General features: G+C 39.3%; 2 protein-coding genes across 5 annotated transcripts in view; one reads left to right on the forward strand and one right to left on the reverse strand.

Annotated features, from left to right (window-relative positions):
• The window catches only part of dnah5 (dynein, axonemal, heavy chain 5), a 101368-nt gene extending 85965 nt beyond the window's left edge, over positions 1 to 15403 (forward strand). For 2 of the 3 annotated variants that reach the window (XM_077527038.1, XM_077527037.1), the window contains exons 81-90: positions 2418 to 2567; positions 3230 to 3475; positions 3602 to 3821; positions 5478 to 5683; positions 7192 to 7395; positions 8846 to 9061; positions 10421 to 10633; positions 11212 to 11364; positions 12816 to 13047; positions 14362 to 15403. In XM_077527038.1, coding sequence (XP_077383164.1) covers positions 2418 to 2567; positions 3230 to 3475; positions 3602 to 3821; positions 5478 to 5683; positions 7192 to 7395; positions 8846 to 9061; positions 10421 to 10633; positions 11212 to 11364; positions 12816 to 13047; positions 14362 to 14513 — 1992 coding nt within the window. In that variant the 3' untranslated portion in view covers positions 14514 to 15403. Of the gene's footprint in view, positions 1 to 2417; positions 2568 to 3229; positions 3476 to 3601; positions 3822 to 4151; positions 4255 to 5477; positions 5684 to 7191; positions 7396 to 8845; positions 9062 to 10420; positions 10634 to 11211; positions 11365 to 12815; positions 13048 to 14361 lie in introns of those variants that run through there. The other variant, XM_077527039.1, reaches the window with a different exon arrangement.
• The window catches only part of adcy2a (adenylate cyclase 2a), a 38450-nt gene continuing 28433 nt past the window's right edge, over positions 14974 to 24990 (reverse strand). Inside the window, exons 17-25 of one of the 2 annotated variants that reach the window (XM_077527044.1) lie at positions 23970 to 24089; positions 23692 to 23876; positions 20875 to 20959; positions 20050 to 20208; positions 19395 to 19541; positions 19060 to 19170; positions 18861 to 18975; positions 16793 to 16917; positions 14974 to 16094 (exon numbers count right to left, since the gene is read on the reverse strand). In XM_077527044.1, coding sequence (XP_077383170.1) covers positions 15942 to 16094; positions 16793 to 16917; positions 18861 to 18975; positions 19060 to 19170; positions 19395 to 19541; positions 20050 to 20208; positions 20875 to 20959; positions 23692 to 23876; positions 23970 to 24089 — 1200 coding nt within the window. In that variant the 3' untranslated portion in view covers positions 14974 to 15941. Of the gene's footprint in view, positions 16095 to 16792; positions 16918 to 18860; positions 18976 to 19059; positions 19171 to 19394; positions 19542 to 20049; positions 20209 to 20874; positions 20960 to 23691; positions 23877 to 23969; positions 24090 to 24990 lie in introns of those variants that run through there. The other variant, XM_077527045.1, reaches the window with a different exon arrangement.

Raw genomic sequence — 24990 nt, forward strand, 5'->3', positions numbered from 1 at the left:
TTTGCGTATAATTGATCGTTTTTAAGTTACATCCCTAGATTTTACCGATCCGGCCCACTTGATAATATATTTTCCTCCATGCGGCCCCTGAGCTAACATGAGTTTGACACCCCTGCCCTAACCGCAACCATCAAAAATGATTGCCTAAATCTAACCCTTACCCTAACTGCAACCATAACCCAATTCAAACCTCAACTCTAAAACCAAGTCTTGACCTTCAAAAAGAGGTCTTGCAAAGTGAGGACCGGCCAAAATGTCCTCACTTCCCAAAAATGTCCTCATTCTGTTGGATAAAGACGTATTTTGGTCCTCACTATGTATTATGTACAAGAACACACACACACACACACACACGGGTGAGTGACAGCCAGGTAGCTCCCATATGGCGCGAGAAAGTCAGTGCTCTGTAAAATGAGCTTAGTTCGGAGAAACTTCAATTAGTTTTTGAAAAGCATGTGAGCACACACACGCTCAAATCCACGTGTGTGCTCCTGACTTGATGATTAACATGAAGCGGTGGATTAACAGTTCTTTGTTTAATGAAATTAGCCTCTGAGATTGTGCTGTCTATCCTCTCCTGAGTGAAAGAGAAAGTTCAAACCTTCTGAGGCCCTGTCTGGCTCAAACTTCAAACAAATCAGTTCAAAACACTACACCAACTGTAAAGCTGCACTTTATTTTGCACAGTTTATCGAACACAAAGTAAAATTGTAAAAGTTAAATACACAAACAACTACTGGCCCACAAATTCATCCACATCAAAACAAATATCTTCCCCTAAATTGAGCTATTTTAGAAAAGTTATTGATTGAATGCTTCACACATGCTTCGTTAGAGAAAGTCAAGATTCGCCTGGCAAAAACAGTAATGAAAAGTTGAATGTTTCACATATTATGACAACTTGTTCAACCATTTTGCATGTAAAGGCATGCAAAATACCTAAATGCTACTATTCAACAGAAACCCATTATAATACTTTTTGATCAAAATGGCAACAGCAATTAATAATCTCGGAAACAGAATTGTGCACAATTTTTTAGATGGATATGCCAAAGTATTTGTAACTACAGCTGTCAAAATTAATCGAGTAATCGATTATCAAATTAATCGACAACTATTTTAATAATCCAGTCATCGACATTTTTTAATTTAAAATTGTCCATATCCTTTGATTTTTTATGATTTCAGCAGTAATTGTTCACTAATTTCTGTAATCCTTCATGAAAGAAGACTGATTTTCATTTGTGTTTAATCAAAATAAGACATTTACAGACATCTGTTTTTACTTTGGAAAACAATGACCGAACAGGTAACACATCAATCCCCCCACCCACTTTTTAATTTTTTTTTTTTATCTAGTACGAAATAACCACCAATCACTGGTTAATACACAGTAATCAAGTAAAAAATGCTTTTGTAATAGAAGGCAAAATTAAAATGAATCAGATTAGTCCATTAATCGATTAAATAATCGACTCTAAAAATATTCAATAGTGACAGCACTATTTAACTTGTTCATATTTTATGTGCATAAGTGGCACCATGACGTGATTGTGAATACTGAACAAGTTTTTCTGACTATTTCAATTGTGATCTGAGAAATGTGCCAAAGCGACTGAGAAACAACATGGTTGGTATTTTTTTGGGGCTTCAACCAATTTATGGTGTTTCAATTTATTTCATTCAATGGGGAAACCATTGGGATAAAAACACTCTGAATCTAAAAATTCATTTGATATGAGTAAATTGAGTAATGAGCTTAGTCACTGAACAAATTACTCGTAAGTCAAGGTACCTCTGTACATAGATCTGCGTAATTAGTATTTATTGTGGGGCGGCATGACTCAGTGGTAGAGTGGTCATCTCCCATCCGAGAGGTTGTGGGTTCGATCCTCACCCCTGGTGACCATGTCGAAGTGTCCTTGAGCAGGACACTGAATCCCGGTTTGCTCCCAGTGTACCTGGCCGCGCCGACCACTGATATGTGAATGGGTGAATGTGAGGCATTGTAAAGCACTTTGAACACCATATGGTGTAGTTAACGTGCTATATTTAAAAAAAAAAAAAAAAAAAAAAAAAAAAAAAAAAAAAAAAGCAGTCAAGTTATCATATTCAAAGAGAGAATCTTGTTACTGTATACTTGGGAAAACAGAATGATCAGGAGCAAAACCTGCTGAGAATTGGTGCAGAAAGGCCCACGTTCATTATGTTCCCAAAACACATTAGGACAATTTGGATAATTAGTGACGTGTTTTCAGGTGTGCACAAGGAATATATTTCATCATTTAATAGAAACTTCCGATTTCCCCTCTCTTTATTTGATCACTATACTGAATTTGAGCTTTATTAACCAAAACAGAAATTCCTTTCTGATGCTAATATAAAGATATGTTATATTTGTAATATTTTTCTCACAGATAAATCGCAATGAGAAGCAGTGGAAGGTGTGGTTTGATAAGGAAGCGCCAGAGGAGGAAACGGTCCCAAATTCCTACGACCAGACACTGGACTGTTTTAGGCGCCTGCTTCTTATTCGCTGCTGGTGTCCCGACCGAACTATTGCACAGGTTAGAAATGACACAATCGTGAGCATTGACTGAAATTGTATGCTAGGTGGTGTGGCACATTAAATACCTTAAAAGCAATTGTTACAATCTGGGCCCTGGATTTTTTTTTATTTTCTCGGACCAGACCTTCATAATTAACAGAACACAACAGACTAATAAAGCAGATAGAAGACCCTAATGGCAGATGGTTAATTAAAAACACAGCCCAGAGCTGGAAACTAAATAAAAATATGTTTTTCTGGTTTAACTTGCATGGAAAAAGCTCCTAATTTACATTAACATGTCCCCAGGTCAAAGCTTTTCAAAAATTACGAGCGGCATATACAATATTTGATCAAGCATCTGTCTTTCACAGGCTTTCTGAGCTCGAGTAGCTGTACTGGCTAATGGATATTTACTTTGCTCCCGATAGACTGTTTAGTTACGTCATGCTTTTAAGCCTGAAGTGGAGTTTTTGTTCCATTCACAAACAGTAGCGCAGCTGTCCTTTTCTGATCTCTTAAAGCAAGGTTTACTCCTGACTCAAAAGAAAGAAAATAAAGACCTCGAACCTTTCATTCAGTAGACAGCCTTGCAGAAAGTACAGGAAAAAAAATCTATCTAAATTTGCTTTTCTGAATTATCGTTGCTTTAGCTCACATCACTCTGATCCTTTCCCGCAGGCCCGTAAATACATAATGGATGCAATGGGGGAGAAATACACAGAAGGGGCCATTCTTGACTTGGAACAGACTTGGGAGGAATCTGACTCGCGAACGCCTCTGATCTGTTTCTTGTCGATGGGTTCTGACCCAACAGACTCCATCATTGCTTTGGGAAAACGACTGAAGATTGAGACCCGATATGTCTCCATGGGACAAGGACAAGAGGTCCATGCCCGTAAACTTCTGCAGCAGAACATGGCTAATGTAAGTGAATGCGAAACATCTGTTTAAAAATGTTTTCCTCTTTCAGCTCTGTGGTTTTTGGACTCTTGGTTACCTCTTATTATACATTGTAAGTGGGTTAACAACGCCAATATTCATTGTCTTCAGGGTGGCTGGGCCTTACTCCAGAACTGCCACCTTGGGCTGGATTTCATGGACGAGCTAATGGACATAATAACAGAGACAGATTTTGTCCATGACAGTTTCCGCCTGTGGATGACCACTGAGGTTCACAGACTCTTCCCTATCACCCTCCTCCAAATGTCCATCAAGTTTACAAACGAGCCCCCACAGGGCTTGAAGGCGGGGCTTAAAAGGACCTATGGAGGTACAGTAGTGTTCCTAATCAGAAACATTGTAGGAAGATGACTCATTACAACCTTTATTTTTTGTGTTTCTCAAGACTTTTGTCCATAATACAATTAAATTAAATCATCTGATTATGGCCTTTTAAACATCAGCCAAAATAATCAGGCAAATGTTGTGAATGTACATTCTGGTTAGCGTATGCGATTCTGCCATCCCTAAGATTCCTTTAAGCTGTTTTATGACATCCAGTTGGAGTTCACTGTAAAACAAAACACACGAGAAGAAAAATAGTACACATTGTACTGTATATTTAAATACAAAACATGCTTTGTTTTTAAACCATCTCTAGCGCTAAAATGCTAATGTTGACATGCTAACGGGAAATTATCAGTCTTCAAGAGTGACATTTCTTCAAATAAGGAAGCACTGTGGAAAATCACACACCACACAGGTAAGATAATGCTTTAAAAATATAAAATAAAACAGTACACAATAAATCAAATATACTTTGTACATTTGTTAAATAAGAAACACATTCAACTAGTAACACATATGATAATGATTAAGGTCCTTTTAACTTTATTAATTAAATGCATTGCACCACGCAATACATTCTGGGAACTGAAAAGGAAAGTTATTTTCATGAACAATATATTTACAATTGACACCTGCCGATCTGCGAATAGCAAAAATCAGCGTATAATTGACACCCACTGAAATACATTTTTTTTTAATGCATTATATATTTTTTTTTAATTAATTCAACCTTTCAGATGAAACGGCAAGACCAGTTCTTTGCTTAGGTTAATTTTAAAGGAAAAGAGTTAACTGAAAATCAGGATTTTCAAAGCAAGGCAACCGAATTGTGGTTGTGCTAGAAATAAAGATTCACACATCCTGACCTCAGTCAATTCTCTACTTGCGTCCAAGATCGTTGCCAATCATAAATTTGGCAGAAATGAATACAAATGTAAACAGATCGATCTGTTCATCAGCACAGAGGTGTCTGACAGATGATTGAAAAGGAAGTCAGTTATTAACATATTTTTTCCCCGTTTCTCAACAACATATCTAATTTGTGCGGATTAGAAGAAACTGTGCAGATAAAATGTGTAGATAAATTCATTAAAATGGTTGCCTCAACACTAACAGGATGCAAGGTACTTGAAATTTTAAATAAGCAAGTGACAGTTTTGTTTGGAGCGAGCGGGATAAAAATAAATAAATAATATGTATAAACCAGCTGTGTGTGCCTGCCTCAAGCTGGAAGGGATCCATGAGATTCCCAAGGGACAATTGAAAAGTGTGGCGTGCACTTGTTTTCAACACTTGAGTCCTTCAGTGAATAATTTCTATCATTTCTATTCTTTATGAGATTAAAAACAAACACATGTAGAATATATTGAACCGCATTGTTTTGTGAGTTTTTGTTAGCCAAAGTACTAAATAAACCACATTTGTTTTCCAAAGAATTTTATGATGACCGACTGTTTCAAATCATTTCACCACACTTTTATCCACTTGGAGCGTGGGTGATATCTTGGAGACTTGTAAACCCCTTTGCTGGCCAAATCTACTAAAGTAACACATAAGCTTTCAGCTGCAGGAAGATCTTGTGTCATAACTCCAATTTTACACCTATTACTAATGCATACATCCATGTTTCCCTCACCAGGCATTAACCAGGACCTTTTGGATGTCAGCAACATGGCCCAGTGGAAGCCAATTTTGTACGGGGTTGCATTTCTTCATAGCACTGTGCAGGAAAGGAGAAAGTATGGCCCCCTGGGATGGAACATTCCCTATGAGTTTAACCAGGCTGACTTTAATGCCACCGTGCAGTTTGTTCAGAACCACCTTGATGACACGGACGTCAAGAAGGTAGGAAAACAGTGACGGATGAAGAGCATTTTGTGAGCAGAGATTTTCTGTGTCGGTTTGTGAATTCCCTCAAATAATGGCCTCCGGCGTGCAATCAATAACTGGGTGCATCGTCTGCGAGTTACAATAGGTTGCAATAATTCAGGTTAACAATAACACTAAATAATTGAATTTAACTGAACAGTTTTAGAGCGTCTTAAAGACAGAACGTCATGATGCTCTCCATCACCTGTTGGCTCCGCTCACTCCATCGTTGCAATTGAAAGCGACAGCAGAGAACTGAAACATACACATTCAGGACGCTTTTTTCTACATGTGAGCAGCAGCACATCGGCGCCAATTGCCCATGTGGCAGGACTCAGAGGAGAAAGCAACCTTGGTCCCCCACAGTTGTTCGGCTCCTCAACTCCAAACCCTCACAGCTCCCCCCTACTCTTACAATAGATCGCTCACTTTTTTGTGTTCCATTTTCCGGATGTTGTTGTCTTTCGAGATTGCTACAACTATCATGACTGCTGTCTTCTGATCTTTATCTACCACCACTATGGTAGGCTGGTTGGCTATCACCAGTTCGGCAGTTTGGATTTGGAAGTCCCATAGGATCTTGGCCTGGTTGTTCTCGACCATCTTGGACCTCTTGTCCATATTTGGCACAGATGTTCCTCTACACTATTCCTTCTGTGCCATAACATGTATGCGTTGCATGCCAGCATCGTACACCCTGCTGTGATGTGCTGTACCATCTCTGGGGCTTCTTTGCACAGACTGATGTAGTAGACCCCAGCCTCTATTTTGTGTTTAGGGCCTATTCTTATGCTGCCATGATTAGTGCCTGCATGCTGTCTTTCAGTCCAGGCTTTTCCAGCATATGTTTTCTCAGCTTCAGTCACTTTCAATTTGTTGATGGTACATGGCACGCAGGAGCTTGTCGTTTCATGACAGCCCATCTGGCTCCTTCTCCTTAGTGGGCTTAGTGGGCTGAGATCAACTTGAACCCTTTTGTTTCCTCCTAGATCACTTATGTCAAGATCCGGTCCTCGAGGGCCAGAGTCCTGTATGTTTTCGAGGTATCTCTACTCCAACGTACCTGATTTAATGATCAGGATAATTATCAGGCTCCTGCACAGCTTTCTGATTAGCTTAAATATGAGTCAGCTGTGTTGAAAGTGGGAAACCTTGAAAACCTGCAGGACTGCGGCCCTCGAGGGATGCAGTTTGACACCTATGTCCTAGATTGTACCCATGACACTAACTAGTCCATGGATCCATCTTTCTGCTTTGTGTACAGCCTCAGGATACTGGACTTGTAATGGAACCCTCTGTGGTTTTGTTTTCCTGCTGAGAAGTGTTAGGAAAAGGGAGGCATATATTTGTTCAAATGGTCAACACAACTGGCAACAAATTGTGACAGTGTCTGTTAGAATGTATATACACATATATTACAAAAAGTGTATGTTTGTGTGTCTACTGTTACTCTACAAGTACCCGGTGTGGTGTCTGTTTCACAGGGTGTGTCCTGGACTACAGTGCGATATATGATTGGAGAAATTCAGTATGGGGGCCGTGTGACCGATGACTATGACAAGCGCCTACTCAACACTTTTGCCAAAGTTTGGTTTAGTGAGGAAATGTTTGGACCTGCATTTAACTTCTATAAAGGCTATAACATCCCAAAATGTTCCAATGTGGACCAGTATCTTTCATATATCCAGGTAAGATTATTTCAATAAATGTATTTGCTTTATAACTTTTTTTTTTTTGTGACAACAACAATTAACGCTGCTCTTGTCACATCTAGATTTAGACTGCAATGAGTCCAGATTAAGTGCAAACATACTCCTTTTCCCACACAATATTTCAGATTTATATCAATGTGCTGAACTGCTGTGGGCAGATCCTTTGCTTGTTTCATTATGATGGATGTTGGTGACTGCCAGGCTTTGGAGCCTATTGTGTTTTAGCCACACAGAGCTGTACTACTGTATGTACATATTTTCTATCAAAACACCAAACCACGTTTATTTGTTTTGCTTAGACTTAGGAATGTGTGTGCTCATACAATCAATTGTGTGTTTAAATTAATGCAGAAAGACAAGAATAGTTATAGTTTCCTATATGCTAATGCACAAAAGGTAGCCAAGGGTTACTCCCTCATCACCACCTTCCATATAAGCCAGAATTCATATTTTACTTTATTGTAAACCATAGCAAGATGAGGTTAAGTGATTTGGCTAACATATATGCCGCATATATTTTCAAAGCATATGTTTTTGAATGGAATGTTCAGCTCGACAGAGATGATCTCAATAGTCTGCTATGCAGGAATTAGAAATGACCTTAAAATGAAATAATCACTGCACGAAAGACCTCCGGGTTCCTAATACACTACATGAATTTGTTTGGGATTTGATCCTCGGTCTCCTGTGGTGGCTTCATGGCTTGTCAACTTTACTGTTGCGGAAGGATTGCCTCAAGCATGTAAAATAAGTAGATTGCAGAAAGTACTACTATAAGAGGAAAAACTGCCCAATGCAATATTAAAACCAATAGGGATAGCACTCAAAACAAGAATGAATGTGGTCAGACAAAATTGGTAGCAGTCCTGACCAAAAATCACTTAGAGGTCTAGTGACAAAATACAATAAATATTAAAACTAAAAAAATTAAGCCATGTTTAACAAATAACTTTTGCACACATTATAGAACGAACTCCAGGAATCTCGGACAAAGATATCTACGGTCAATTTTTTGTGCACTATGGCTGGCCACTGTGGCCAATCTCCAAGAAATGTGCCAAACGCAGCACAAATCTGGTTTTGAAATGCTTTGGAGTTGAAAAAACTAATAATAATTGAAGTACTTGATTCCTCAACTCAGCTGCAATTGGGCATGTACTGTACTTGAATAATGACTCACCATCCTACTTCGCAATGGCACCAAAATCAAATTCAATTTTTTTTGTGTAAGTCTTTTGCCTTTTATCTGTATCCAATCCACAAACTGCATAGATGTCACACTTAAATAGGTCTCAGACACATTTTGACATATTTGACAAAACAGTGGAAAAAATTGATTGTGAGGTAAGGATCGCTTTAAGATTTAATCACAGATATCTAATCAGGACATGCTATTATGTAATATGTTTGTTTTTTTTTTCTTCAGGGTCTTCCAGCCTATGACACACCAGAGGTTTTTGGTCTGCACCCGAATGCAGACATCACCTACCAAAGTAAATTAGCAAAGGACGTTTTGGACACAATTCTCAGTATTCAGCCTAAAGACAGCTCATCAGGGGGAGGGGAGACCAGAGAGGCTGTGGTGTCCAGGTTGGCTGACGACATGCTGGAGAAATTGCCCGCAGACTATGTACCTTTTGAAGTAAGTGTGTGTGCGTGTGTGTGTTTGACTGAGTGTTATTGGGCACATGCGTGAACCCGGAGGGGAGTGTTTCAGTACAGCAAAACATCATGAGTAATATTGTTCACCTTTCACTGGAAACGTGCTAAGTGGCAGGGTGGTAAAGGCAGACAGGGGGGTGGAGTGTGCATTAGTGCGTGTTGAAGACAGTAACAGAGAACGCAGGGCTCTGAAAACAAAGCAGGATGGCTGATGAAAGCAATAGGGTGTTGGTCAATTAACACCAATGTACTATAGCAACAGGAGAACCAGTGGAAGAGAAGATGCAAAAGTATCACATTAGGAATTTTCCAAGAAATTCCCTAAGTTGAAGAGGCTACAAATAATAAATTACAAATAATTACTGTTATAGTAGTAGCCATAGAAATCTCATATCCTGAATATGTTTTTCAGTGTTCATAATGTGCCATAAATATACACTACACAAAGTCAATTTGTATGACAGAAATACATTAGTGCAAATTTGAACAACCAAATGAATGAATGAAGGCAACATCCATGCTAGCTCATCAGGAGCAATGATTGTTTATTTTTGTCACCTGCCACTCCCTGAAAAAAAAGGCGTGTTGAATTTACTCAATTTTATTTCATCAAATAATCTAGATCCAAACAATTTTTAAGTACAGTAGTAGAGTGGGGATGTGGTTAATGATGAGACAAGGTACAGGTCCCTGGTGAATATCTATCCCTTGTGGCTCACCACATTAGTATAGACCACTTGACGAAATGAAACTAACTAAATGCAACATACCATCCACACAACCCCCTGTACATTTGGTCCATGCAATGTGAAACTAAACCCACAATTGCTACTTCTATCTTCTAAAAACACATATCATATGATCTACAACCATGATAAAAATTGAATGCTAGCGATGATACAGTGGTGTTACGATTATTATTATTATTATTTTTTTTAAGAGGAATTGATAGGTTATTACAGGATAGGACAAAAAAATGTTTTTAATAAAACTGCGAAGATCTTTGCGAACGTTTGCAACCTTGAACATACTATGGCAAAAACCAACATTCGCCAAGGTTAGCAAACATTCACAAGGCTTCACCGCTTTTTAAGGTACCGCCCTCAATGAGTCAGAAAAGTCAGAGCTGACCAAGACTCGAATTCTCGGAATTGACGGTAATTTCCGTCGCTGGCGCTTCTTGTTAGGGTTCCCATTGACGACATTTCACATCTACGATACTCAAAGAGTTAACAAGGATGATTCCACCCGTTGTTGTTGGCAGGCATCATTCTAATGACTACACAGTACTGAATAAATTCACTGCCCATTTTTTTCCCGCACAAAATAAACTCCCCAGGTGAGAGAACGTCTTCAGAAGATGGGTCCTTTCCAGCCGATGAACATATTCCTTCGCCAGGAGATAGACCGCATGCAGAGGATCATAGTTCTGGTTCGAAACACTCTAACTGATCTCAAGTTGGCGATCGATGGCACAATCATCATGAGCGAGAACCTGCGAGACGCCCTGGACTGCATGTATGACGCACGCATTCCTGAACGCTGGAAGAAGGTCAGCTTAAAAACATTGGCATGACAAATGGAATGTCAATGTACAACATTTGAGTACAGAAGCAAAATTGACAACAATATCAGTATTACAGATTTCGAGTAATACAATCCAGTAGGGAGATTTTTCGGGAGTTTGTGTTTTCAAGAGTTTGTGTTTTCTCAGCTTGTCTCTTGCTCAGGAACTCTGACCTCGATAGAGTTTAAGTGGTTCAGAAATAGGTTGGGTGGACAAGATTTTATCTTGACGAGTTGAAACATTTCACGTATTTTGGAATTGCCCTGCTGATATCAACAGGTGGTCAAACTAGCCACGGTGCCTCAAGCATGTGGAAATATATTGGATTGATAGCATGCTCGTTTGGCAAACCTTACAGGTCTTTCTGAAAAGACATCCACTTAACACAAGCTGTTGAGTAGCCTTAAATCCCCTCATCAATCATCAGTAAATTTACCAAAGTGAAAAGACAGGCAACGTATTGTATTGATTCCTTTTCATTGTTTCTCATGTCTCCCTTTTGACCTCTCTGAACTGCGTAGCCGACAGTTTACATCGTAACATTGTGTTGTCATCTTCTGAAGGAATCATGGGCTTCCAGCACTCTGGGATTTTGGTTCACGGAGTTACTTGAGCGTAACCGGCAGTTTCAGGCTTGGATCTTTGAAGGGCGACCAAACTGCTTCTGGATGACTGGATTCTTCAACCCGCAGGGTTTTCTGACAGCTATGAGACAGGTACACACAGCATCGGGCTGCCTGCCCCCCAATGAGGCGGGATACCAGATGGTATAGACAGAGTGAGAGGCGGCCATTTGTACAAACGCACAGTCCCAGGTGATGGGAGAACAGGTTCGACATTAAGCTTTTATGGCCGGTGATCCTGTCAGAACTGCTACAGGCACCGTATATTCATGATAAATATGTTACGTATGTTTTAGTGAATATCTCATATTTAGTGTCTTTGTTCTGTACAATTCCATTTGTGGCTATGTCTATTTTCTTACTAAAATCAAAATGTACTCAATCGCCCAAGCACTTCATTCTTGTGTTAAATGATACGTGTCAAACTTAACTTAGTTTAGCAAATAGCACGACTTCAATCCCTTCTTGAGAATAATACTAAGTTGTCAACAGTGTATCTTCTTCAGTGCCTTGGAGGTGGTGATTACTGATAACAAAGGCTCCGGAACGTGTTTAGTTGTAGGCAAAAATCCTGTCAACACACCCGTGTGTTGGATATGGGCTGGTAAATTGGTCTCATTTGGGCTGCCCAGCTGGGTCCCAGTTAATTTTAGCCAGGGATTTCATGACCCCTAAAAAAAAAAATGGTTTTGCAATGACTTGGGTTTGAACCAGGGAACCATGGAACTAAAGTCAGACACCCTAACCACTGAGCTACACAGCCACAGCAAAATTGATTAAATACATTTACCGTGACATCTGCCTGTCACTGACCTAAATTCCAAATTTTAATAGTCAAGTTTTTGGGGAAGTTTCTTCTGTAAGTGAAAATTACTTCCAGTGCCCAAATCCCTTTTGTTCCAATGTCAGTGTTTCCTGTGACAAGCGAGGAAAAGGAAAATGGCAGGGAAAACTATGTAAAACTGAGAAATGCTGGTGTGAAAGTGGAGCTTAATTACATCTTTATCTACGACTACTTTGGGCACCATTTAAGTTAAAATTATGGTATGTTAAAGACAAAGTTGATGTGCCACTTCCAGCAACCGTTCTCCCTCTAACATCCTTTCCTGCCGGATTGTTAAAGTCCTTTCAGTCTGAAACAAAAATGTTTTACTCTTGGGCCATTGTTAATGTCGAACCTTGGAGTGGCTCAAGCTAATGATACAATTGAGTATGACACAAATAAAAAATATTGCACAATCCAATAGAAAGCTTAAAGGCCATGTTGGTCCATCAAATGAATCAATTAAATGACTGAAGATATTCAACTGTCACATTCCTCTCTGCTCTTTTTAAGTCATATACGATTGATTTTCTTTCTGCTGGTACGACCTCTCCTAAACAATTTGGTTGATGGAGTGTACTTCTTTGCTCTACAGTGTTTTCACTGAACCTCTATTACAGCCTTGTTATCAGCATTGATTCTCTTGGTGAAACACATCATATTTCACCTCTGACATTTTGCTCATAATGTAACAACACATTTTCCCCCTGGTCTCACACAGGAGATCACCCGGGCCAATAAAGGTTGGGCTCTGGATCGCATGGTGCTTTGCAACGAGGTAACCAAGTGGATGCAGGATGACATCACGCAGCCCCCCGCCGAGGGAGTGTATGTCTGCGGCCTGCATCTGGAGGGGGCTGGCTGGGATCGCCGCAACTGCAAACTGGTTGACTCCAAACCAAAAGTGCTTTTTGAAATGATGCCTGTAATCCGGATGTATGCAGAGAATAATGGTAAGATTCATAAGATTCTTTTCTGAGGAAAAACCTTTTCCTCATTTAGGCTACTTACACGGACATTATTTCCAGCCAGTCCAACTCGCCTTTCAAAATCTTGTCTCCCACGGACTCCGAATGACATGCAATTTAGTCCAAGTATTGATTGATGGCACACGTGTTTGTTCATGATAAGAAAAGGCAGGCAACAAACGCCATGACACTTTTCCTTTTTAGTCCCTTATAATCTTTTTTTTTTAAGTCAACTTTAAAAATGTCTTGACAATAATGTTTACGTGACCTCACTCCGTCTAAACATGATATTCTGATTCATATTACTTTTGTGGAATATGAGTTGTGAAGCAAAATCCAGCTGTTTTTTTGTTTTTTTTTGCCAACTCGGGGCAACCATTTTGTCACTTGCTGTCGACTGAAGATGACATCACAGTTGCTCAGGGCTCGGGCAATGAACAATCACAGCCCACATGTTTTCTGAAGCTGAGTTGTGATTGGTTACCTGAGACCTGCGTACCATTGACGTCATCTTTAGTTGACAGCAAGTGGCAAAACTGCCTCCTGAGATTGGGGGTGGGGGGGCGGGGGCGGGGGGGGGGTGACGGGGGGGGGGCTGGATGTTGGAATACCATATTTAGACAAGTGGGGCTGCATAGAACATATTGTCTTTTTTTTTTTTTTTAATTAAGTTGCCTTCCCCTTTAAGAAAACTCACTGAGTTGCTTGCAGTTCAAGTAGACTGATAGATGTTTTCACACATGGGCATCTAGATTGATCATAAATGTTCTTTAAGAGAAATTAACCAATCATATCAATTTTTGCACTTCTCAGGCGTTAAATTGATCATAAATATTCTTTAACAGAAATTAACCAATCATATCAATAATTGCACTTTTCAGGTGTTAAATGTACCACAAAGTGCTTTAGACAATAAAAGTAAACCCCCCAAAAAAACCAGTGCCACCCACACAAATTAACAGATCATGTGTGCAGATTGTGGCATCATTTCACTCATTAGAGGTTGAATGTAACTTCATCTCCTGGGATAATTTTCACAGATTTTAATTGTATATTGGCTTGCTATCTGCAGTAGTATACCTGAAAAATATGTCTTCTGAACATGTCTGTGATATGATTCAATCTTTATTTCTGTACTGCTTAGCATGATCATGGTCACTGGACAGCTTTGATTTTGCTGCCAATTCAAACATACTGTACAGTAAGCTCTTTGGCAGTTCATCTTTGACGTCCATTACTGTTTTATCTAGTGAACACTCATGTATATTTTTTGTCTTTCCTTTTGCTCACGTGTTGCAGGAATCAAGGACAGCCGCCTTTACTCTTGCCCAATCTATAAGAAGCCCATCAGGACAGACATGAACTACATTGCAGCAGTGGACCTCAAGACGTCACTTGCCCCAGAACACTGGATCCTACGGGGCGTGGCACTCCTCTGTGATGTCAAATAATCACTGAGTGACAAAAGTGAATGCTTCATCTTAACTCTTTGACTGCCAAAAACGTGTATTAACGATTAGTAAAACTCGATGTATGCCGCCATAAACGGTAAATGACGTCAACTTTTTTTTTTTAATTGCCTGGTCAATGGATTGTGGAATCAAAAACACTAACTATGGCCAGCAGATGGCAGAATTTTATCTCTTTTCAATGGGCTGCCGGTATACGAAATTACAATGAAACATGACGGAATCTGATGAAATAGAATGTTTTCAAGGATGAGATGAATGATCAAAGCCTTTGTCATATCAAAGTTTTTTTGTTTTTTTTTTGATAACGTGTGGCAGTAAAAGAGTTAACAGTAGGGAGAATTTGGGCTGCAAGGCCCAGATTTGATCTTTGATGAGATGATGATGCTACGTCATCCTGGTTATTTTCTTTCAAATGAGCACACCATGACTGAAATACATGGAAATGTAATGACTTTTTTATTTTGTTTTGTAGAGAAAATGAACCATAAAATGACTAAAACATCAAAGCAATTTTGAAGTAGTATTTTCTTTTCTTACAAAATACCACACCACTTATCTAAACAGTAGCTACCCTGTACACAGATACAAGCAGATACCTGTAGATCCCGTTGAAATTATCTCCACTCATCTTCTTATTTTCGAATATGTGAAGTTAACCTGCTTTATAACCTTGTGTGTTGTGCAAATCACCAATTTTGACAAGTTGATTCAAGTGTGAAAACATGGATAAATTCATAGACATTCAATGTTCCGTGCTTCGAAAAAGGTAGATGTAGTTATTGTAGCTAGTCTGCCTGAAACTGTAGTCATGCATTATTCCTCTGTAATGTTTTGTAGCCTTCATTTTAATAAAAGACGATTGAAGAACATCCTGGCCTGCATTATTCAATTAAAACCCAAGTCAATCACGTCGTCCTCATTAGTCACACTGAGCTCAAATTATTTTCCAAGCAGAACAAAAGCCTTTCTTGTTCTGCGCACACTCGAGCTTTGCACATCAGCTCTAATCCAACTTGTCATGTGTAAAGCGAAGGGAATACAGTGATTTTTTTTTGATTGATAAACTACTGCAGCAACGGGCTCTTTGAAGCCTGCCAAATTGCGTCAGAGTACATTCTGGATTGTTTTTGGAGCTGAACTTGCTTGGCTGGCTCGATTCATGCCACTTTAACTTTCCTAATCCGGCAATCCAATTAGGATCGATTTCATGGTTTTGTTTCCTACTGGCTGTACATGCTACACTTACAAAAGTGACAAATGTATACTACAGTTGTGTGGCAAGGCAACATTTTTTTCTTTTTTTGGTCCTTTTTTCCCATACCTACAAATGTTTCCACTGCCACTAAAAAGTCTCCATCCTGATATCAGTGTTGGCTCTGCAGCCAAAATCATAATTTGACTCCAGTCTCATGGCATCATGTTCCCTTGAGACAGTGAGCGGGTCATTTCTGTGTGAACAAAGTAGGTTTTCAGCTCCCCTTTGCCCTTGACGTTAATGATGCCTCTGCAGGAGCACATGTAGCCCAGCGTCAGAAGGATGCGGCTTGTTTCCTCCGTCACCTGCAGATGGGGAGGGCGGAAGGTAACACATTCAAATTTTGGGTTTTTCGACAGCGAGTGCTCCTAAAATGTCACTGCCGTGGCTTAATAATTATTTTTTTAAAGTGTGATATGTTCATGTGATTTCAGCCGTCTGAATGACCTGGATAGCTGACAAAAGTGAGCTTGTGAAGTACACAGCATATTAAATATGACTCAACCCTTCTAAATATCGTCGTATGATTGCAAATGCATGATAAGCTCAGTCCATTTACCAGCCGCGAATAGGTTGTGCACTTCCGCTGGGTAGCATTCAGTTCTATAAGAAATACGCAGGATGTGAAGTAAGACTGAATGGATGTCTTGCGTCACTCAGGTGGAGTTTATCAGCGCTCAGGCAGGGAGCAAATAAGAGCGGACGACGTCACTTGGGATGGGATGTTCTTGCTGCCATGAATAGATTGTCGAGCAAGAATAATAGCTTTATCTTTGATGCATCTGTTCTGTCATTTAAAATGTCAACAGTGACAAATGAAATGGTGCTTGCTTGGGAGGAAACAAAGAATTGAGCCAATACAGTGCACGAGAAGCACTCAATCTGATTTGTCCTTGAGAGCCGCACAGATAAGAGCTTTTTCTTTTCAATACATTTTATATAGTTTTTTTGGGTTTTTTTTTATCAATGTAATATTTAAACGCCATATGTGAAAACATCTTACCTGTATTTTTCCCAGTATGCCCGTGCTGTCCATTCGGCTGGCTACATTCACTGTGTTCCCCCAGATATCATACTGTGGTTTCTGTGCGCCAATGACACCAGCGATTACTGGACCATGGTTGATACCTGCGGCAAAACACATGGTCATTTTTGGAATTATGTAGTCCAACTATTGTCATTGCAGCGTTCCCTTGCTACTTTGTGGATTAGCGATTGTGGATTTTCATTGGTGACCATAAACTTTATCGAATGCAGGTCGCTATTTTGTAAATTTTCTGGCAGTTTTTTTTCCCCTCTGAGTTGGACAAGTAAAAAAAAAATACCGTATTTTCCGCACTATAAGGCGCACCTGAGAGCCTTCAATTTTTTTCAAAAGCTGACCATGCGCCTTTTAATCCAGTGCGCCTTATATATGGATCAATATTGAGCCGCAACAGGTCTCGCTGTCAAGACGCTGTTCGGTGACCCTCCACCATCGGTGACACTCATGCGCAGAAGGTCCCGCCATCTTGGATCGCAAGCTAATACTAATACTTTACCTCAGAGAAAATAATAAAACAGCTTTTTATTCATTTTGGGAGTTAATGGAGTTGTCAGAAAGCTGGTTTGTAATCTATTAATAAAGTTTGACTGACCTATCTGACTGTTTTGTTGACATTCCTTTTAGCGCAGCACCATCTAATGTATGTATGTATGTACACACATATATATATATATATATATATATATATATATATATATATATATATATATATATATATATATAAATTAAGAAAAAATCTACTTTGTGATATATTTCTTTAAAATCATTTTTGGGGGGAATTTTATGTAGTAGTGGTATCAGACTGACAAAAATGGTTTCGAACATCCCTATTGAAGTTTTTATTTTTTAGTTGAAAATGTGTTATATTAACCAAAATCCTGCATCTCATTATAGCCAAATATACAATGATGATTGATTAATGCGCCTCGTAAATCTTTGTAGCAGCCGAAACCAAGTTGCCCTGACTACATCCTTATTTCGGTGGAAGTTGCATCATCTTCATCTGCTTTAGAAGAAGATGATGAAGTTGAAGTCGCAGCAACACAGGATCCTGGTTGAGGTAAGCTATTTTAAACTAACAAGACAAACTATAATGTAGTCATTTCGTTGTCCCTCTTGTGCTTTCAGAGGCAGCTCTGCTCACATTAATTCTGAATGCAGCCTATAATGAGAAGCTCAGCATTTACTCTTCATTTTGCATTTTAAGAGTTTTTTTGTTTTGTTTTTTTCAAGTGTAACAAATGTTTATTGTTTTCTTCATCTTTTTGCAGTTCTCACAGTTCTGATTATTGTTTGGCAGCATTTCAGTGCTGTATACGTTCATTGCCACTCTATTTGTCTCTGGACAGACAACTTTTCAACATCTGAAAATAAAAATGAACTCTTGTGAGGGCTTCGCCCAAGTGGAGGTCAAACGTAGCCTGCTTCTTTATCACCAACCAACAATAAATAGGTCTTCCAAAGCATTTTCCGCAACGGTGCACAGCATGCAGCCTCGCATCGGTCTGGCCAATGAGTTAATTTCCAAAGTGGAAGTTGATCACCGGCACACAGTGGTATTCCTTATCCTGTTAAAACAGTAGGTGGGGACTTCCACAACACTGTAAGTCTGGAAACAGCAGGGATGTACTGTCACACACATGAACACTGCTGAGTTGATGGAGCATCACATGCTGTGATCTTTGGACAGGTTGAAGGTATTGAACTCTTGCTCTGACCACATGCCGTGAACCGGGGACCTTACTGCCGACTTTCCTCTTGTATGTTGTCTGGTTGCCACCAGTATACACACAGTATCACATAGCACGCATGAAATGTATTTTTTTTCCCTGTTTTTTTTTCCCGCATTTGTGCTTCAGTTGAGCCCTATTTTAACAAACTGCTACAGTATGTGCTTCGAAACTCCAAGTTTCACAATATTAAGAATTCTTGCTCCCTCCTAAAAAGTTGGTAAAGTGCAGGGAAAAAACATCCCAAATGAATAAATTATTAACTGTTATCGCTATGCGCATTTTCTTTCACCCACCAACTCTGAGTTTGAAGTCATTGAAGGAGTGTCTGTTGATCACATCCAACTTCCCCACTAAAGCAAATGCAAACTCCACCATGGTCCCAATGTGCATGTACTGTCTGTCATGTTCCTGGGAACGTAGAATACAACATGGAAGTAGTTAGAACATCCAAATGGATTAAGTAGTTTAGTTCGTGTGTATATTTATCCAAACCTGTGATGGGTATTCTGGTCCAGGCGAGGCATTGAGCCCTGTTGCAGCCATGTATGTGCTTCCAATGGTCTTAATCTTTTCCACACCACTGAATTTTGGCTTTGACAATAGCTGGACGTAGAGAACACAAAACATATTGAATACTAAACTTATACGTAGATGTAAATTTATATATAAATAGGATATGAATGTATAATGTATCCAGTGCAGCATTTTTAAAAGAGGCATTTTGCTCGTCATACATCGGGTAGATGACACTGTGATAAACAAGTTTCCATTCACCATCTATCATATGCACCAGCATAAACAACCGACTCGAGTCAATATTCATTTACCTCGTCAAAATCGGCAATGATCTCATTGAGAAGCCGGAGACACTCTAATCCTTCCTTGTTGACATCTGATTCGGTGTAAAACTCCTTAAAGTCTGGGATTGAGGCGAACATGACGCACACCAGATCGTAAGACTGGTGGTAGAGATCCTGCCAGATAAAAAGCATAATGTCACCCTTGTAAAATAATTGTCTAAGTCTTTTTTATTATTATATTATTTTTGCCAAAATCATCTCATGATGCAAATGGTTCATTGGTTTGTGTTTCCTGAAAAATCTGAAAAAAAAAAAACAATTTAAGGGATTATTTTAAGAAGGTGTCGATAAGTAAAACTGGCTGTAAAAGCTATGAACATGATCCAGCCATAAATACATAAATTCATTTTTGAACATAACTTTATCTAATGCAGGTTTGCCTAATTATTTTTTTTAATTTTCTTGCTATTGTTCTTCCCCTTAGTTGAACCAGTAAAAACATTTATATTTATTTATTTATTGATTACAAAAACTGATATCATGAACATTGGCGCTCTCGCCCCAAAATTCCCATTCATTCATCTTGGATGAGTTTGGAAATAAACAGCTGTCAGATATTTGGAACTTTGCTGACTTTATTTTTGAGGAGCTCAAAAAAAAGAACATTATTCATCTGTCTCACCTCATTCTTCCAGTTCCGTGCCAGAAAGTGCTCAGCGACATGCGCAGGCAGGACGTTCTCCAGCAAGACCCGGTTGAGGTTTTCCATCGTTTCGATCTCCTCGCACTCCTTCTTGAACTTGTTCTTCCACAAAAAGTCTAACCTACAGTAATATTCATTCTGTTACAAGAGGACACAGAGGTGAAGAGACTGAAGGTACACTTGAATAGCTTGTTGCCATCAAGAAACAGAAAAATCACAGAAGTGAAAAAAGCAGCAATAAGATATAGCAGAATCTCTAAAGTCGAACGTTTTACAGTAAATGTTAGCAATGTTATGTTATCATATCTCGTTGAACGGCCGAAGGATGAACTTAATAAATTCCGTTAGAACAATTCAAAGGTTGACCAGTGACCTAAAGGGGACTGCGTTCGACCTTAGAGGTTCCGTCGCGTATGCAAGACATGTCTCTCATTCGTGTGTTGAATCACATGTCGGGGAGACCGGGGCTAGTTGTATCACGGGCAAGTTGTCACATTTTTCCATAGTGGGATCATATAATACGATAAAATCAAAATTACTTGACAGAGGGAAAAAGGTGCATGATACTTGAAACATGAGACCATCTAGACATATACAGTATAAATTACACATTTCATTTTTTCCATTAAAAAATGTCTGAATTTTCATTGAGCTGTAAATAATAATAAGGTATTGTGCAAAAACATTCCTCATCCACCTAAAGGCTCTCATCTTGATGTGAATGGTTACAGCTCCATATCAGCAGCACTTTTCTTTATTTCACCTTTCTCTCTCACCATTCAAACTATTCGAGCATGGACTCACCTGCCGAGCGAGCACAAGTAGAGTGATGAAAAAAATGAAGAGTGAGATAGAACCCATGGTCTTCAGGTCTTTGAGGACTCCTGGTCTTGAAGCGCAGAGAAAAAGACAAAGATTCGTTTTGAGAAAGTTTGGAGAGGCGTTAAGATGTAATTAAGAAGTGACAAATGGAAGTAAGTGTGGCATGGGAGAGGAGCAGGTGTCAAAGTAAATGACAGCAATGTGTCATTTGCAGTGCTGATAGCAATCAGTCTGTCACATGATTGGCTAAGAGACTGTTTCATTCCGAGCTGTTACTCAATGAAAACTGTCTCATCTGTTTTGCTGTGACAAGTGCTTGTTTACAATTTGCATTCCTCGAGCTGAGCGTGTCTGCTACGCTGCCTTTTCCCCGTGACAGATAATAAAAGAATACGCGGAGATTCTGGACTTGTAATTCACTGCAAGCTCTAATTACTGTCACATGCAAACGTTTTAGGGACAGACTTGGTTTCCGTGCTCATAAATCAAGACGGTTTAAATGGTAATTCAGTAGGAAGGTAATGCACTGTAATTAGACATCTAAAATCTTCAATTAAACTGATTATTTAATGGAAGATTCAAATGTGCATACCACTCAAGCAAGCACAATCATTTTTGCAAAGCACATTTTGCATATAAATGAACTTTTAGTCTTATCAAGAGCTGAGTTCTGCGCACAAGTGCCTAGTTCATTATCATATTAGTTCTTGGCACAGAAAGAGTGGGTCGGGGAGTCTTTCAAAAGAAGACTGGTGATGTTTATGTCTGCGGCGGAGAGGACAAAAACCACAAGGCACTTTGTCTGAATTTTGTTTGCCTGTTAAGTTTGACACGTCGCTTATTTGTGAGAAGCATTACTTGAATTTCAGCCTAATTGGGTGAGTAAAAATTCTGCTCCCATTGACACAAAAGGATCCTTTTCTTTAAAGTAGGGTTTACACGTTTGGATGTACTATTTGTATGATTTCATCCTCTGTAAATGAAATGTTTGTGATGCGAAATTCTCAAGTACTGCACACTATCACCAGGAACTTGAGTCCATTCTGATTCTTTCACATGAGCATGGACATTCAGGAGTTATTTTCCACTTCAGAGTTACTTATTTTAGCAGGTTTGGATAATTGTTCTATGCGCTCTGTGCTCTTTTTACTCATACTGGATGTAAGATACTCAGAAGACTGGGGAAGAATATTTTTGATGAAAATACTTAGATTTATGTACCAATTGTCTGAAACAGGCTGACATTTCTTTGGGGAACCCGCAGAATGAGAGTTAACTTTACCTTTAGTCACAGGATTGGTACTAGACAGTATAAAAATGTACGGTGAGCAGAAGGGAGCGGGATTATCCAGTAGGAATGGCAAAAAAACAAAAACAAAAAAAACACCTCTGACTCAATCCTTTTTTTTTTTTTTTAAATGTAGCTGACCTCCAAAATTAGAGTAGTACCAAAGTGGGAGTCATTCTGAACATGAGTAGGACAGCACAGGAGACATTTTCACAGGGAGCAGGACAAGGAAGGATTTATTTATTTATTTATTTTACACTAAAGTGAGTTAAAAGCACTTACCATTGAATACTTGAATTCGGTCCTACAGTATGTGTCTACCAGTTACCAAAGTTAAAGCGCCCAATTTAGTGCCATCTAGTAGTGAACTAATAGAATGCAATGATTTTGAAGCAACCACACTACGGTGCCTCAGAGACACCACACTTCGCAAACCTACCACCAATTACTTCAATTATTAATCTGCGTGTGAGCAAGCAACCCGGCGAGCAGGAGCTAGCAGCAGCGGGCAAGAATGGCTTAGCAACAAGAACTAACTGGAGTGGCTAACAAGAGTGGGAGAAGCTAGCAAAAGCTAGCAAGAGGAACGAGAAGGAGACAAGCGGCGGGAGTCCGAACCATGAGACTCAACAACGATCACCTGCAGGTCTCATCTTAGGAAGGTAAGTTGACCCATTAGGTCCAACACTAGCTGCAAGCACCACCTGAAGCTAATTACGTTCGTGACCTTCTTCTCCTTCGGGTATCCGTAGCAGAAAAATGATGGAATATGTCACCCTCCTGCAAGGTGCGGCGACCCACGTAATATAATTTACTAGATCTACGATTATATAAAAAGAAATGTATGATGATGTTATAGAGAATATTTTTCTCATATTATTGAAATTAATAGTGGGTTTTAAAATGAATTATTCGTTCATCACTAGATGGCACTAAATCCTACACAATGTGCCTTCGAAGACCTCTAAATATTAAGTGAGATTAAGTACCAAGATTAAGCATGATGATGTTGTACTCTATGTAACAAGCTTGTTGAACCTACTGAAAATGTAAATTTATTTTTCTGGTAATTAATTACATTTTTTAGGAGCAATTCAGTTACTAATTCAATTACTTTTTGGAAGCATAATTAGCAACCATAAAAAAAGGAATTTGTACAACACTAAATATTCTTTTTGTGCAGATGAAGTCATGAACTAACTGTTAATCTGGGAGTAGGAGAGAAAGAAGTAGGGAGTTTGAGGAAATGTTGACATTAAGAGGAGAACTGTTTATGTGACATAAACTGAAGATAAAGGTTGCCTTTTTTTTTTTTTCCAAGCTATTTCGACTTGATGGACCGGAAAGAGACTTTAAAGATCCTCTCCCGCTTTCTTCTTACTCACTTTCTCGAGTTCTAATGGCATCACCACATCAATGCAAACATCTGCCTTCCTTCACAAATTCTATTTGCACACATTTTAGCAGCCTCTCACTCATTCTTAGCTTTTTTTTTGTAATCATACACATACCTGTCTAGGCTTTCAGATTTGTACAGGAATTTGCTATATTCATCCAACAAGGAAGCGTGTGTTTGGAGAATTATGATGTTGTAAACCACCACAGCTGTCAACATGGTTATCATTTTCAATTCGTAGTTTATCCTCAGGAACACAGAGCAAGAGATCAGGCCCAGGATGCAGCTGTAAATTAAATACTAGACAGAAAGACAAGAATGAAACATTTGAAGATGTATTTAAAATAAATATGGTTGAAAAACAACAACGATCTAATCTAACATTTCTCTTACAGGAAGGTAGAAGTTGTTTTTGCCTGCAAAGTCAGCTGGTTTTCTGTCTGGGTAAAGCTGTGTTTCATTGGACGAACTGTTGACAGCAACTGGAGGCAACACATAGTCGTCCAAAAAGAACTAGAGCAATAGGCAAAGACAAGAACAGAAGAAAAACACCATTCACCTGACCTGATGAACACATTCTTTCAACTGTTCTTAAAAACATTTGAGACCGGTGTTTGTTCTCAAGACCACATTCTGAAGATCTTGGTCTCAGACTCGGCTCCTAAAAGTCTTGTTTTGTCTCGGCTTGCCCTGATCAAAATTGGGATTTACTAGGTATGTTCTATACCCCCTTTTTTTTTTATTTCTGATACCCGTACGAGTACTCAACTCTTGAGTAGTCACAGATGAAAAGTAGGAACCCGAGTGGATTACAAACAACCTGGATAAAACACAGGAAGTGTGTGTAAGCCATAACTTGCAGCAAACTGCACTAACATTATGAATGAAATACAATGACTTTCTCCACACATAGCAGCAGAGCGCAAAATCTGGCTGCCTGTGCTTCCATCAAAACCGCGTTGCACCACAACTTAGACCTGCTTTTAGTTGGTCTATGGCCTAGTCTACTTTCTGCCACCAAATTGTCAGGTGGAATTGAAAACACCCTCGGAAGCAGAAATGCCCAGCGTGGCATAGCGCGGTGCACCTTTCTATGAAAATAGAGCATTTAGTCTTGTCTTGGGCAAGGTAACTTCTGGTTATAGGCAAATCTTGGCGTCGCATAGTGTGGTCTTGAGCACAACACTACAAACAGTAACTGTGTAAAAAAGTACATACAAGTGTACATTAAAACACTGAATCGTTTTTTAGCCATCCATCCATTTTCTAAATGGCTGTTCAGAGTCCCCGAGGGGCTGCAAGCTATCTCCCCATTTGATTTGACGAGTGATGGGCTTGAACAAGGAGACAAATAAGAATTGGCTGCACAAGCAAACAAAGCCAAGTTAATTTTGTCCAACTGCCCTGAGCGACT

This window comes from Festucalex cinctus, chromosome 7 (assembly GCF_051991245.1).
Source record: "Festucalex cinctus isolate MCC-2025b chromosome 7, RoL_Fcin_1.0, whole genome shotgun sequence".
NCBI classification, from domain to species: Eukaryota; Metazoa; Chordata; class Actinopteri; order Syngnathiformes; family Syngnathidae; genus Festucalex; species Festucalex cinctus.